Consider the following 14,699-nt stretch of genomic DNA (forward strand, 5'->3'; position numbering starts at 1 on the left):
GTCTCTCATCCAATGATTGTTAGAGTTAGGCACCAGCCTGCCCTTGACCCTGCAAGGACAAGAGGGTTTGGATAATGGATGGAGGTTCTCATTTAGCTCTTTCCAAAGTTTGACCCCAGAAAGGGAAACACACACACACACAGGTAGGTAACTAGATGGGAGCACAAAATGGTGAAAAGATTGCAAGTAAGAAGTATTAAGAAAGAAAACAGAAAGAGAAAAATATTGCAAAAATATTTTATGAATATAACGCTTACCTGATTTTTCAAAACAAAATGAGATAATACGGAAAACGAAAACAAACGGTTAATTAAAAGATCGCTATGATTGCGTAATATATACTTGGCAACCCAATGTTGAACATAATCTCGCGAGACTTTGGTTATTCGATACTATTTGCTCTTGGGTATTGTAGTCCAAAACAGTGAAATACGCCGTGTTCTCGTTCGCTCGGGGCTCGAGAGTCCAGAATAATCTTTCTGTGCACAGAGCAGGAGAGAGGAGGGGGAGAGGGAACACCTCCGAGATGAACGTTGCCTGACTCACGTCCCCTTACAAACAAACTGCGCGCTCTATTGACACTTTTCTTCGACTCAACTTGAGAAAAGACGTCAACAACGAGAGGAGACGTGGGGACACATCGCGGCGCGTGTTGCTGTGCAACTTAAAAGCGCGAGTGACAAGCCTTCTGCCAACAAACAGGAGACGTGCAGTACGAGCTGCAGCTCTTCAGAGCATTGTAGGATTTCACGCGTCGACTGTTTGTGAACACGGACTGCTCTGGGACAGTCAAGGTAAGCGTTCATGCGGGTATTAATAATCAAAACAGATTTCCCTGCAGAAAGGAGGAGTGTCTATTTTATTTATTTATTTATTTATTTATTTATTGGACAGCTGTGGCTCGCAGTTCATTTATTTTACACGCGCCTACTAAGGTCTAGTATGGTTTATTTAAATAACAACCAGGGCACATATAATCACTTAAGCAACGTCGTTATGAATTTGGCTTTATGTAGACAAACCAATGTTGGTTTTTTTATCCTCCGTACTGTGACACACTTTGTTTACAAGGCAGACTATTCGTGTGGGAACATGGGCGTGAGAGAATGCACGTACTCGTGTCCTGGTATAGAGGGGAACTATATAGCGAGGAGGATGTTGCCTTGAAACGGGAGTTTGGGAGTGTTTTAACCCAATGTATGACATTTTCACTTGCAGCTGTGGGGTTTTGTCCAGAAAGAGCACCTCGGGTGTGTGACGAGCCTTGGTAATATAAGAAGGGGGCACCAATGGCCCACCGTGTGCACGAGCACCGCCAGGGCCGCATGCCTGGGGCCCAAACTACTGTGCTGACCCTCCCGCCGTCCAGCCAAGCAAAGGTGAGCGTGCTGGGTGTCTTAGCCAGTGAGAATAAGCAAAGGGTAAACAATATTAAAACGTGACCAGACAGGTTGCGGCAGATGGGTGTGGAAAGGCATTTAAAATGTAGTGTTTTTACAGAAGAGATGGCTGGAGTTCTCTGCACAAATCTGAATTAATCCTCTTCTGAAGTGTTAAACAGGAAGGTTGACGATGTCACAACAGTATATTCAAATAAAGTGTAAAAATGACCAAAAAAGATAAGTTTGATTTAAAAAAACAAATTAAAAAAAATCACAAATGTATATTAAAAGCAATTAAGAATGGAAAAAGCCACTATATGTTACCTCTCATACTATAGTCTTCTTTATGGTGGTGTTTATGTGACGTTCAGTGTCTCCTTGCTGGTTCTAAACATCCAACATCAGAACAGTACTGCTGCTGTAAATAGAAGGATGATGTCAACTAATCCTCAGCAGGCCATGTCCATGTCCATAAAAATACACATTCACGAGTTGGACTTAAAAGAAAGCCGTAAAACGCACGTGCATCTTTTCTTGTAGAAATGCAAGTTAAATGCATTTCTACATTTAACTTGTCTTTGTTGACGTGTCCCTGGTTCTCCACACTCTTCTTTTTTTTCTGCTTTGTCACCTTTGTGTTTTTATTTCTTTAGAGATGCGTACACCACACCTGGCCCAGGCAGTAAAATGAACAATTATAAAATAGATTATGAAGCAGGAGGAATGCCAGCTCTAAATTCACAGTACTGTTGGTTCTTTGAATCAAAAATAAGTGATACGATGGAATAGTTCCAAGAATATGAATTACAAATGCAAGCTTTTAAAGTGTTTAGTTTTTCTGTTGCTGGATATGAAACGTCTTTGTTTATCATGCCAAATCCTTCCGCTATCAGTCAGTGCGAGTGTTTATTGAGTTCAGCTGGCCTACTTTAGGACTGCTTCCATGATCACACAGGGCAGGGCTCATGTTCTAAGAAACTTGGGGCAGTCTTATCTCATGTGATTCTCAGTTTCCGTGTCCCGTCATTCACGTGCATGTTGTAGCTTTTTCTTTTTTTTTGCCCTAACCCTGAGCTGACAAATTTATGTGGGAGCATTTCCGTTGATCAGCTTTTCCACATAAAGCACAAACATAGATAAGACATACCATAGCTTTTGTTTCATTATTTCATATATACAGTATATTATATATTATATTGCTTTTTATGTTTATGTTGCAAAACACTGTCTCGCTAGCTCACAAATGTGCGAAAATGTCTCCACACAGGACCTAAGACCCAGATTGACCCCTCTGGACTCTCTGCTGTGTGGTGCATTTGCTGGAGCTGTGGCCAAAACCGTCATTGCACCTCTGGACCGCACCAAGATCATTTTTCAAGGCAAGACATACTCTCAAGTCTAAGGTTTCTTTCCAGATATAGATGAGGAAATGTGCTTGCCTACAAAAAGGCCACACTTGGACATTTTACACTTTCCTGTAGACTGAACTAATGTTTTGTATCCGTACCAGAGTTTACACCCCAACTGTTCTTGACTAATCCTCTTAGTAGATGTTTAGCCTACATGAGACGGTGTGTCTCAACCCTGTGGTTCACTGTGTCTCTTGTTGTTTTTCAGTGTCTTCAAAGAGATTCTCGGCAAAGGTGAGTTTATTTATCTCACCTATCTGGAGAACAGGAACTGATAAGACACAGATTTTCACCACTTCATGTGCACCTGCAGTGATAAGCAGGGCAATTGACTGCTTAAGTGCAAAACATACTGAAAGTTCTGAACTCTTGCGTCACTGTTTATACACACTGAAAGTTTATTTTTCAAGAATATTTGCTAAAATGTTAAAAATAGTTAAATTTGAAGCAATAAGTAACAGTTTAAAAATTCATAATGAAAGAGTGAATGCTTCTTTTTCTTCACTTTACTTATCTGGCCTTACAAAAGTGTTAACATGTGTACCTTTTGTACAAATTTGTGTTTGAATATAATCAAACACAAATTTGAATGTATTCTTTTGGTATTTAATGTGAAAAATATACATAGGGTGTTGGATAATTCTGAATTTATCCATCCAAAAAGGATGGATAAATTTAAGAAGTATTTACAAATAAAAATGTCAAAACTGCTGTTTACTGCAATTTAATTTCCGATTTTTTAACAACTTTGCACATCTAGAAACTCAAAAGTAGCTCAGCTTGAATCACTTTGTCCTGACGTTGTTTTTGGGCAAAACTGTTTGTGGCCACATGTTAACAAAGGTTCTTTACAAGCCTTATTATGTAATGCCAAAATGTCAGACATGCTAAGCGGATAACACGTTGAACATTACGGTGTGCTGCAGGAGGCCTTCAGGGTGATCTACTGCACGTACATGAAGGATGGATTCCTCAGTCTGTGGAGGGGGAACTCTGCCACCATGGTGCGGGTCATGCCCTACGCTGCCATCCAGTTTTGTTCACACGAGCAATACAAGAAACTCCTGGGGGGCTACTATGGCTTCCAGGGCAAGTGAGTAAAGACTTAAAGTATTTCTCATTGGGATATTTTCATGTTTTAAGTCTTTGGCAAAACACATGATTGCGCAAACTTTGTGAAAACACATCTTTAGCTGAGTCAGCATGACTGTAGCAACGTGGATGTTAGCATTTAGCTTATACTAGCACGTTTGTAGCTGTGTGGGATTTACTTTATGTTCTTTTAAGTGTGCTTACAGTCAACTGCTTTTTATTTCAGAGCGCTGCCTCCTTTCCCACGGCTACTGGCGGGCTCTCTGGCCGGTACGACCGCCGCCATGCTAACTTACCCCTTGGACATGGTCCGAGCCAGGATGGCTGTCACCGCTAAAGAAATGTAAGGACCTACAGAGTTACGCTCATCTAGCAGGGGAACCAGAGGACAAATTTGTCCGATTTTAAAATGATCAGTTAATCATTCCTGGAAAAAGAAAAAAACAGTTAACACCGTTCAGTATACAGGCCATGTCTGACAGGGTTAGTTATGTTAGGGACCAAAATGAAGCATTCAGATTATCAGCATTCATGATAATCTGAATGCTGGAAGTTTAGGATCATATGGTGTACCCTTTCTCAGATGTCTGGTTTGTTAGTTATTTTGAACCAAGTTTCTTTATCACATAATTATATTTTTTGAGTCATTAATTTTTTAAGCTTTTGGTTTAGAACCACAGTCAACATTTATTGACTCTGGATATAAAATGGTCAAAATGGTTCTGTGTTCTGCAGATTTCTTCCATCTAGGGACACTTCATTTCATTTACGTCTTTCTTTTAAAGGAGTTGGATTTTTCCTGTAGCTTTTCCTCTACCATTTGTAGCCTCCCAGAGTTTATGATGTAATCAGATAATTAATAGCTTAATTAAACATAAAGTAAGTCATGCATTCAGTCCTGTATATCTTTAGAAAAATGTTGAAAGGTCCACATAAATATTGTAAACCTACAGTTAAAAGCTCAGTTTTAAAGTTTACTACAAAGTCAAATTCAGAATTTGAGTTTTAATTTGAACTTTCACTCTTTGACTTTCAGTCTGGTGAAAAGAGGAGTTCCTTCTAATTCTCTCTTTACTAACCGGACTATGTTGGGGTTGTCTCTGTTAAATATGATGTGGGTGGTCTGTCCTCATCATACTGTCTATCACTTTGAACGTAGAATTCTATACTGGCACCAGTAAAGACTTTTCTTACTCTTGATTAATGCTTATGTCATCCTCACATAAAAATACCGTGCTAGTCTTTGCAGTTGTTGTGACCTTGCACTCATCAGAAAACTTATTTCTCAAATTTATTTCTGTTTGTCTTTTACAGGTACAGTAACATCATGCATGTCTTTGTACGCATCTCCCAAGAAGAAGGTGTAAAGACACTGTATAAAGGTTTCACTCCTACCATCTTGGGCGTTATCCCATATGCAGGGATCACATTTTTTACCTACGAGACCCTCAAAAAGCTCCACGCAGGTACTCACCATTTCTCTGTCTTTGCATGTTTGGTTTTGATTAATTAAAGTAAAATTGGTAGATAACAGTCAGTTCCAACCCTGCCATCTGTTTTACCTTAGATAAGACGAAGCGATCGCATCCTTACCCTTACGAGCGCTTGGCATTTGGAGCCTGCGCGGGCCTGATTGGACAGTCGGCTTCGTACCCTCTGGATGTGGTGCGCCGGCGCATGCAGACAGCCGGCGTGATCGGCTCCTCCTACACTACCATCCTGGGGACCATGCGCGAGATCGTGAAGCAGGAAGGCATCAGGCGTGGACTGTACAAAGGCCTGAGCATGAACTGGGTGAAAGGACCCATCGCAGTGGGAATTAGCTTCACCACATTTGACGTTACGCACAACCTGTTGCTGAAGCTGCACCAGATGGACTACTCCATCCACTGAGCCAGCAGGGGGCTGAAGAACTGTAACAGAGGGAAAGTACAGATGCGACCTACACAAGGAAAGGGAGCCGAGCCCGCTTTGTGGCTGTGACGAGTCTCTGCTCTGTGCAGGACCGTCCCACAGCTCACTCCTGTTTCCTACGGAGGATGTCAGAGACGCGAATAAGCCGGCAGGAGGTCTGTTCTGCATGGATACGCATTATCACAAGCTTGGCCTAATGCAAAGGGATCTCTAGCTTTGCATAAAGGCACAAACAAAAAATATAGTTTTTACTATCATGGAATGGTTAAAACATGTCTGAGAAACATGGTACCACTAGAATGATAGATGGCAAAGGAGTTAAATCGCACTTTATCAGAATTTCCCTTCAGTTGATCCTACTTAATCAAAAACAAATCAGTTTTTTTCCATTGGTTTCCTTTTGCCTTTTTTGTGCAAGAAACAATATTTTAAATATTTTTTGAGATTTTTTTTTCCTATGGCAAAGTATGTGATGATACAGGGTTACTAAAGACAGATTTATCAGGTTTAAATTTTATGATGGTGCCAGTGTGGATTTTATTTCCCATTGAAAGGAAAACAATTGATTGTGACTATTACATTTTCACTTACCCATCCGTCCAACACTGTGTAACTCCATTTGTATCTTAGATGATCATAAGTGTTGCTAATCAAACTTATTACAAGCAAAAACGTATGAATATGAAAGACTTTCGTCTGTATGGAAGATTATTGCGATTTAAGCATTTCAAAAAAATGTTTTATAATTTTCTTTTCTCACATTGTTGTATAGATTTTCTTAAAGCTGTCACTTGATTGTATGACATGTCTTTTTTCCAGTCATAATTTGTATGTGTCTGGAGAAGAAAATCGTGCTTGTTGCCACATTTCATAGGGATTTTTTGCCCAAAGATGTTTACAGTATGATGACCGTGCAATAAACTGCTTATTCACAACATTGAGCAATGTCGTGTTTTGTCCACTAGATGGAGATGTTTGATAAAAGAAGATAATATTGACATAAACAGCAAGGGAACGTATCAATTAAACAAAAGGGGAAGAAATTTAAATTTTTAATATTTTTAAAAACGTCAGAATTTTCAGTCGGTTGGAAGATTTAATTTCTTTCATAAAGCAGACGACTTTTTTTTTTCTTTTTAGAGAGTACTTATTTACTTTTGTCCCAATGTTCCATTTTACTAATTATTATAATTTTATGACACTTAAGATATGGCCTCAGCTTGTATAAGAAAATATATATTTTTTGATAATCGTTCAGATTTAAAACGTACTTGGAAATGTTTTCCATCTCCATGGTTTCTCCTTTGTCACTAGATGGCGGGAGGGAGCAGCTCTATCCGCTCGTGCAACCCGGTACCATTAACGAGCTCATTTGCATGGCCTGAACTTGACCTTATGTCTGCCCATTGAAAACAGTTATTTCTCTCACATCATTGATTACATTTTATTTAACGTTTCCTGCATTACTTAAACTATGTCTGTGTTACTAAAGCAGCTTTAATCTTAACTGTGAATCACAAAGAAATATGTTCAGCTTACTGTAATTTTTCTTAGCAATCATGTTGTAGCACCACACCAGTTACCATATTTAAACAAAGCAACGTTCTTTTTTTTTTGCAGATCTATATTTATTGATCTTCAAAATCTGCACCATATATATATACATGTACATTAACTTAGCTGTTAAATTCCAGTTTTCACTCAATTAGCAGATACAAACCTTCAATTTTTTCTTCTTTTTTTCCTTTCTTCTTCACCACTCAGTGTGCTTCAGCTGTGAGAGCATTGAACTGTGTGTGTGTGTGTGTGTGTGTGGGGGGGGGGTGGGTGTGTGTGTGTGTGTATGCCCAGTCTGCTGCTTTGTTGATTTTTATCAACCGAAACACCTTCTTTGGTGGTTGAATGTCGTCTCTCCTGAACTCCAGAACTCAGAATGGAGGGGAAATACCTTCTTACCCCTCAGTCTCGCCATCTTCCCCGCCTTCTTGACCTTGACTGTGAATCATGGGATACCCCTGCCAACCTACCAGCCTGGCTTTGCAACAATCGAAACAATGCGACTGGCTGGATGATGTGGTCGAACGGTGGGTGCCTGCGAGAGCGAGGAGGAGGTACAGGAGGAGGATGGGGGCCTGAAACGATGTTTCTTGAAGGCGCCGTTGCCATAGGTAACCTGGATCTGTGCCAACGGAGGCGAGAGGACCATTTGCATGTATTCAAATCTTGCATGAATGATTCACTTTGAAGCCCCCTTTGGAGTGTGAGCAGACAATAGCCGCTCGCGCTTACACACACAGATGCACAGAACAAAATGCTCACCAGAAAAAGAAATATCTTTTACATAAACACACACACACACACACACCCCCACACCCACGCACGCATACCCCCACACACATCACCCAGACTCAGGCTTGAAGGGTGTGAGAAGGGTGAGGAGGTTATTGTGGGAGGTACGCATGAATAAAGCCTCTCTTGGAGGTGTGTTTGATCCTTAAACGTTTAGATAGTAACTGTTGCAGCAACATTTTTCTGCATGTATTTGCTGGCAATTCAAAGCACAGAAGATGAGATCTTTCTCACACCAAACACTGGAGTGTGTAGAGACTTAGTACCTTGCTGTAATTTCTTCTGGAAATAACACTAATTCTAATAATTATTTTTGTAATAAATGGTTACTATTCATAATAAATTACATGTTAAATAAACAATAAAATATACTATTAGTAAAGTGAACAGACCTTGTATAGGTAACAACATAAAATGCAGCTCTATAAATCATTTACTGTAATGATACTTTAAATGACAATACAGTGCAAATCAAAATCCTCACTAATGCTGCCGTTAATAAACACAGCGCCACTGCTGCTATTTATTAATATTATTATCTACACTTCTCCAAGGCAGTTTTTGATTATGGGTGGTATGTTTTGTTCTTTGTCTTTTGCCCAGGACGATATGGAAAGAGGGAACAACTATGGTAAATGAGCAAAGAAAGATAAATAAAACTGCCATTTTTCCGAGTTGTCGAAGAGTCTGGGATACGTACGACTGACTACTTCAAATCCTTAATTACTTAGGCCCCATGTTTTTAGAGCTGAAATGCATTACTCTACTAAAAATTAATTAAATAAATAAATAAATGGAAATTATTATTCTATTTGTGAACATAGTAGAAACAAATTTTTCTGCTTTCTTGGCATTGGGACCACCCAGAGAGAGAAGCTGAGGTAAGTAAATGAGCTGCTTCTTGGGGCCCCCAGTCTGGCAGAGGTTGGGGGTTCAAGAGCACTTGACCTCTGATGCAACATATAACTCTCAAAACCTCAAATTTGTTGTCACTTTTAAAAGAGAAATGTAATTAATTCAGTATACCGACAAAATGCCACATTTTACTACATAAAAGACGGAACACCTGACAAATATAGTAGTACAGAGGAAAATGTTCATTGTTTGATTAAATAGTTATTAATTATGATGTATTTATATTGATGGTTTGTTTACTGCTTTTTATCAGTGGAAAATTTACAACATGGACTGTATAAATGCTGACCTAATTTTTCAACAGTGATTAGAGGAGCTTTAAAATGAAGTTTTATTGCCATTGACGTAGAAATGGGGAATTTAGATAGTGACTATGAGAATCTGTTAATATTTATCTAGATTCAAGATAACTTTATGTCAGACCAGTGTATTTTAGTTCCTAATGTTTTAATAAATTCCATAATATATATATTTTTTTTCCCTAAAATGATTTTGCTTTGAAACGTGTTTAGCTGTGCACTGGTTTGGAAAGACGAGCGCTCACCCAGGACACATTACATGCAAGAGCTGCCACCGACAGCACAGCTGCTGTACATATTTTTTCACTGTAACTGTGCTGTAAACCCCTCTCCAGTAACTTACCGGCACATGGCTTTCAAGGAAGTTACAGCTACATTTACAAGGTAATTTTTGCAGGAAATAAGACACATCTGTTATTTGATCTGCGGTAAAACCTATGTACTCGGATGCGAAGATGCTCCGACTACTTGTGGTGCCCTGCAGAAGCCAGGCTGGCTGGTTGCCATGCACTTTGAAGGTCTGCTCTGCATCAGCCTCCCAAGCAGCAGCCTCAGAGGAAGCTTATCATAAATTCAGAGGTATTAAAATGCCTCCGAGGGAGTTTTATCAAACACAAAGGGAGCCTGTAAACGTTTCCCTATAAAATACCTCTAAAAAAATCCCCACAAAACAGATGAGTAAATTCCTAATTGTGCTTCTGTGACCCTAAACCCATAAGCTACAGTCTTTCTCTGCATACATGATGATATTTACAAGTGCTACAGGACCCCTCGCGCGGCGACCCTCTCTCTCCTCTCTCCTCCACCTTCTCGGTCTTGTTAATTTTATAAGATCCAGCATATTGCCACTTATCGGTTGGCAGCGTTGTAAAAGCTCTGAGGTCAGTGCATTACTGAGCTGCTGGGCTCCTCTCTTCCATTAGAGGGAGTGTTCAGACTGCACTGGCCTTCACTCAATCAAACGCTAGCTCCAAGTGCAAGAGGGAGGGCACACACTGTCACACACACATACAAATGGAGACTCCTTCTATCCTTGCTTTGGAAACTATAGTGTGCATAAATCTCTGCACATTAATCTCGGCACCTACACATGCACACACACACGCATAAAACAGTGTGTGTGTGCTTGCTAGCTTTTCTCACTTTTTCAAGCCTGGAGGCGGTTAACGTCTTCATTTGCATGTGGTCTTTTTGCATTTAAAGAGGGTAAATGTATAGGTTGCCGTGTGTTCGTGCTGCACCTGACATTTTCACCACTTGGCATTTTAAACAGATTTTAACACCCAATGAGCTGCGGCGTCCTCCAGTCTCTCGGTCAGGTGAATCAGATGGGAGGCGCAGGCCACAGCAAGCAGCAAAAAGGAGAAACAGGGCGAAGTGCTGATTTAAGAACGCGTGTCGGAATAGAAATCTGTGGCTGGATGTTTGTTTTCTTTGTTGAAACGTGCAGTGGCGTAATTATTCATTTCAACCTGGCAGTAAATAAGGTCAAATCATTGCCTCTTTTTGCCTGAGAGTGCCAATTCAGGGTGTGAAAAAAATAAGTTAATGCAGACTGTTTTTTTAAAAAATCTACAGCTGTCTTTCTTTTCTTTGTACTTCTCGATTTTTTTACTGCATTGAAACCTTATGTTTTGACTTTTCAGAAGTAAAAGACAACTTAGTAGTGTTCTGCATTATATCTTCTACTATAAAAAAAACCCCAACATTTTTTCTATGTATTTTTACAGTACTGGGACATCCTGTCCTGCTGTCTCACTGAGCGTGTTTCCATAAGTAAACACGTCCATGGACGGTGGGTGGGAGTGTGGTGGGTGGACAGCCGAAGAAGAGCAGTTTGCATGAGAATAGCCAGGGTCCTGTGAACCTTCTGCTCCCTGTGTCCACATTCAATGGCATTACTGCAGCTAGCATGACAAACTAGACTCCAAGTTCTCGGACTTTTTAATGCAGCTCCCCCAAATCCCCCGCCCCCCACCTCCTACCCCTCTGATCCCGACCAACCCCCAACACAACAAATCCTGTGCATGCACACAGAAACATTCACAGTTACAACATCCTTTATATTTCATTTCTGTCGCTTTAATAAAATAAACTGGATGGCAGATTAATTAATAGCAGCATTCTCTTTCAGTTTGACAGCAAACTAGATCAGCTTTAGTTCAAAAGCATACATCAGTGAATCTGAATGTCATGAAATAGCAATTCAGTGAAAATCATTTGTGGTCATTTTCAAAAAATGAGAATAGGCGTCTCGATGAGGCTCGTTTGTCAGATTAAAAGTACCTTTTGAAAATAACTTTTAAGCAGATATCATACCTACTTTTCTTTAAGCCCACATTTCTGTATCAAAATGTTTTTTTATTGGTCTGAAGTATTATTCTAATCTTAAATGATGCGTTTTGATCAGCTGTAGGTGGAGAATTATCACAGTTTACAGAATTGAAGGCTTGAAAACAATAAGTGTGTAATTAATTTACATAATGTGTTTCACTCAGTGAATTGAGTTACTGAAATAAATGAACTATTCAATAATATTCTAATTCATTGAATATGACTGTATATTCTAAAATAAAAACAAGATAGTAAAATATTCAGTATTTACTTCTGGTAATTTTAATGATTATAGCTTAAAGTTATTTAACTATTTTTTTTTTTCATTTTTAAATTTGAATGTTACATAAAGCTGTTTTGTAATATAGATGCATTATGGTATGGCAATGTTGTGAATTATAAAATAATGGGAAATGTTGCTGTATAGCAGACTTTCACTGACACTATCCATGAGGAGTTTAAGCCAAACACGGTCACCGCGAAAGAAGTATTCAAGCATTAGCTGGAAAGTTAAGTGGAAGGAAAAAATGTGGTGTGCAAAATACAAACCACGGCCTTAGCAGGACTGTGAACAGAGCCTATTCAGGAATTTTACTTGGACTGTGGCTTAAAAAATACCAGATGCAAACAAATGTAGAACATGAGACACATCTCTCATTTTTTGTGTTAGGTCACTTCTGAACCTGAGATGAACTTCAGCTCCATGATAAAAAAGTCTGCTCTTAGGAAGAAATTAGTTTTGCATATCATTTGGAAACCAAGGTCTTGCATGTTGGAGGAAGAATTCAGCAGAACATAATTCAAGTTGCTCGTGGTCCAAGTTTCCATAGTCGGTGATGAAGTCAAACGTTGGCACTTAATACTTCCATTTGCTTTATAGAGATGAATATTGTTGTTTTTTCCAGGAGGACTCACCCATACCAAAACTTTAATGACCATGGTCACGGTCCGTCACTCTATCTATAGGTGTCCTGATTCAGAGTTGAATCCAGCTGTCTGGCACGCTGGCCTGACAAAATCCCCATAGAGAATCTGTGAAGTTTTGTCAAGAGGACGATGAGAGTCACCAGACCCAACAATCACAAGCTGAAACGTGCTTGCAGAACAACCTGTTTTTCTTTGGTTCCTCAGCAGAACTGCAGGCAGATCAACTCCAAGACACATTGTGCAGATTAACCAATAACATATTAGACACAGTGACACAACTCACTACTGCATCAACAAATATTACAGATTTATTATCATTTCCTTCCACATATTATTAGCAGACTTTATAAATGAGAAGTTTCTCATTTGATTTCCCTTTAATTATAAGTTTGTTACAATTTGGCATGAAAATTTAAATCAGTAACTTATAGCGATTCGTTTCATTATCAGATTTTGGCACTTTTTTTTCTTTTTTTTTACATACAGGACAGAATACACATGTGTCATTAAACTGTCCCTATTTGTTATACAACCAGCCGGCCTTGTTCATCCTGCTGTTGGAGGCCTTTGTGTTGTTAACGGACCAGGATGTAATTAGAGGCCCTCCATGTACAAACAAGCAGTTGAGCAATTACAAGACAATTAACAGGCCCCTGAGAGCTTATTCAGGTCAATAATGGGCCGCTCTTACAACCGCAGGATTTACCACAAATACACTGTGACTGGCTGGTAATAAATAATGCCGGGGTTGTGTGGAAAAATCTTTTAGATTGAATCAATCGGAATGATTCGTTTTATGATAAAAGAGAACAACTAGTTTTATTTTATTTTATTTATAGTTATCTTAACATGGACTTTAAAGTGGTGTGATGTAAAGACAAATGTTTCAACAAAGGCTACTGCTTTCCGCTTGTCTCATCTGGACGGAGCGAACCCTGCTGTCAGACTGGTACACAGTATACAGAGTTTATGTGACATGATCCGTAACTCTATCTATAGGTGTTATGGTATCATTCCCACCATTAAAGAGGTTTTCCACCTTCCCTCTGACCTCCGCCTCGCCTCACAGGACACAGAAAACGACCTGATAGCAATGTCTTTTACTGTACAGAAGGGGAGCCGGGGTGTGCGTGTGTGTGTGGGCTCATAGCAAGGTGTGTGTGTGTGTGTGGCTGGTCACTCTGCGACGTTAGGGAGCGTCCAGCAAACCGAGCTTCTGTCCAGTGAGAGTGGGGGAATCTGGCACGGCCAGTAAGCATGTATATCAGGCCATCTCACGGCTGGCTGGACGCTCCCTGGGTGGCCCGCCGTGGTCAATACTGCACTGGTGACTGGACACACAGAATGGGATAATCTTGCTTTCTTTCGGGGGCCACAGTGCACTCATACAGGTCTGCTTTTTATGCCAGCTTGACCATGGAGGCTATAGCTTGCCCGGTGCTACGATTTCAGGTCGGGACCAGTGGGGGGGCTGGACTGAGAGAGGGGACAGTGTTGTTGGGGATAGCGAAGGGGAGGGCTGGATGAGTCCATTTCAGCCAAAGCAGTGGAGCACACTGGGGGGCACTGGGGCATCGCCTCCACTGGCTGTTGGGAGGGGAAAACAAAAGGGGGTGTGGTTCCCACAAAAAAAAAAACAGAATCTGTGTGTGAGTGTGTGTGTGGTAATGAATGTGCATCTTTGTTCAAACTTTCCTTCAGCTCCAGCAACTCGTTCTAACGCCCCCGCTGCTCACGTACAAAGACGCATAATTGACACCGCAGATTAAGGCCACTGGGGACTGACTGTTCTCCCAAAACGTCCCACTCTACTGGAATATCAGGAAATATAATTTCTAACACCTTCATGTGCTGAAACAGGGTGATTTTCTCTAAAATGAGACATTATTCTGGTAATTAATCATTTTAAAACACCAGAAACAAATTGTTTTCCAGGCCAAATTTCTTCAAAGCACAATGAACTAAAGCAGAAGAACGAAGTTATATAAAAAAAAGGGGGAAAAACTTGTTACTTTAACATTAGCACATCACTTTCTGTCAAACAGAAAGAAGAATATTGGAGCTGAACATGAAAATAA

At 40.0% G+C, this 14,699-nt stretch overlaps 1 protein-coding gene across 1 annotated transcript; it reads left to right on the top strand.

The window, feature by feature from the left end:
- Nucleotides 1-428: 428 nt before the first annotated feature.
- On the top strand, nt 429-6,738 carry LOC116725705 (mitochondrial coenzyme A transporter SLC25A42-like). Its single transcript, XM_032571935.1, has 8 exons — nt 429-794; nt 1,219-1,379; nt 2,650-2,761; nt 3,000-3,025; nt 3,718-3,884; nt 4,110-4,226; nt 5,198-5,349; nt 5,451-6,738. The coding sequence occupies exons 2-8, from the start codon at nt 1,290-1,292 to the stop codon at nt 5,774-5,776; spliced, it is 990 nt and encodes a 329-aa protein (XP_032427826.1). The 5' UTR covers nt 429-794; nt 1,219-1,289; the 3' UTR covers nt 5,777-6,738.
- The last annotated feature ends 7,961 nt before the right edge of the window (nt 6,739-14,699 follow it).

Source organism: Xiphophorus hellerii, chromosome 9 (genome assembly GCF_003331165.1).
Source record: "Xiphophorus hellerii strain 12219 chromosome 9, Xiphophorus_hellerii-4.1, whole genome shotgun sequence".
Classification (NCBI taxonomy): Eukaryota; Metazoa; Chordata; class Actinopteri; order Cyprinodontiformes; family Poeciliidae; genus Xiphophorus; species Xiphophorus hellerii.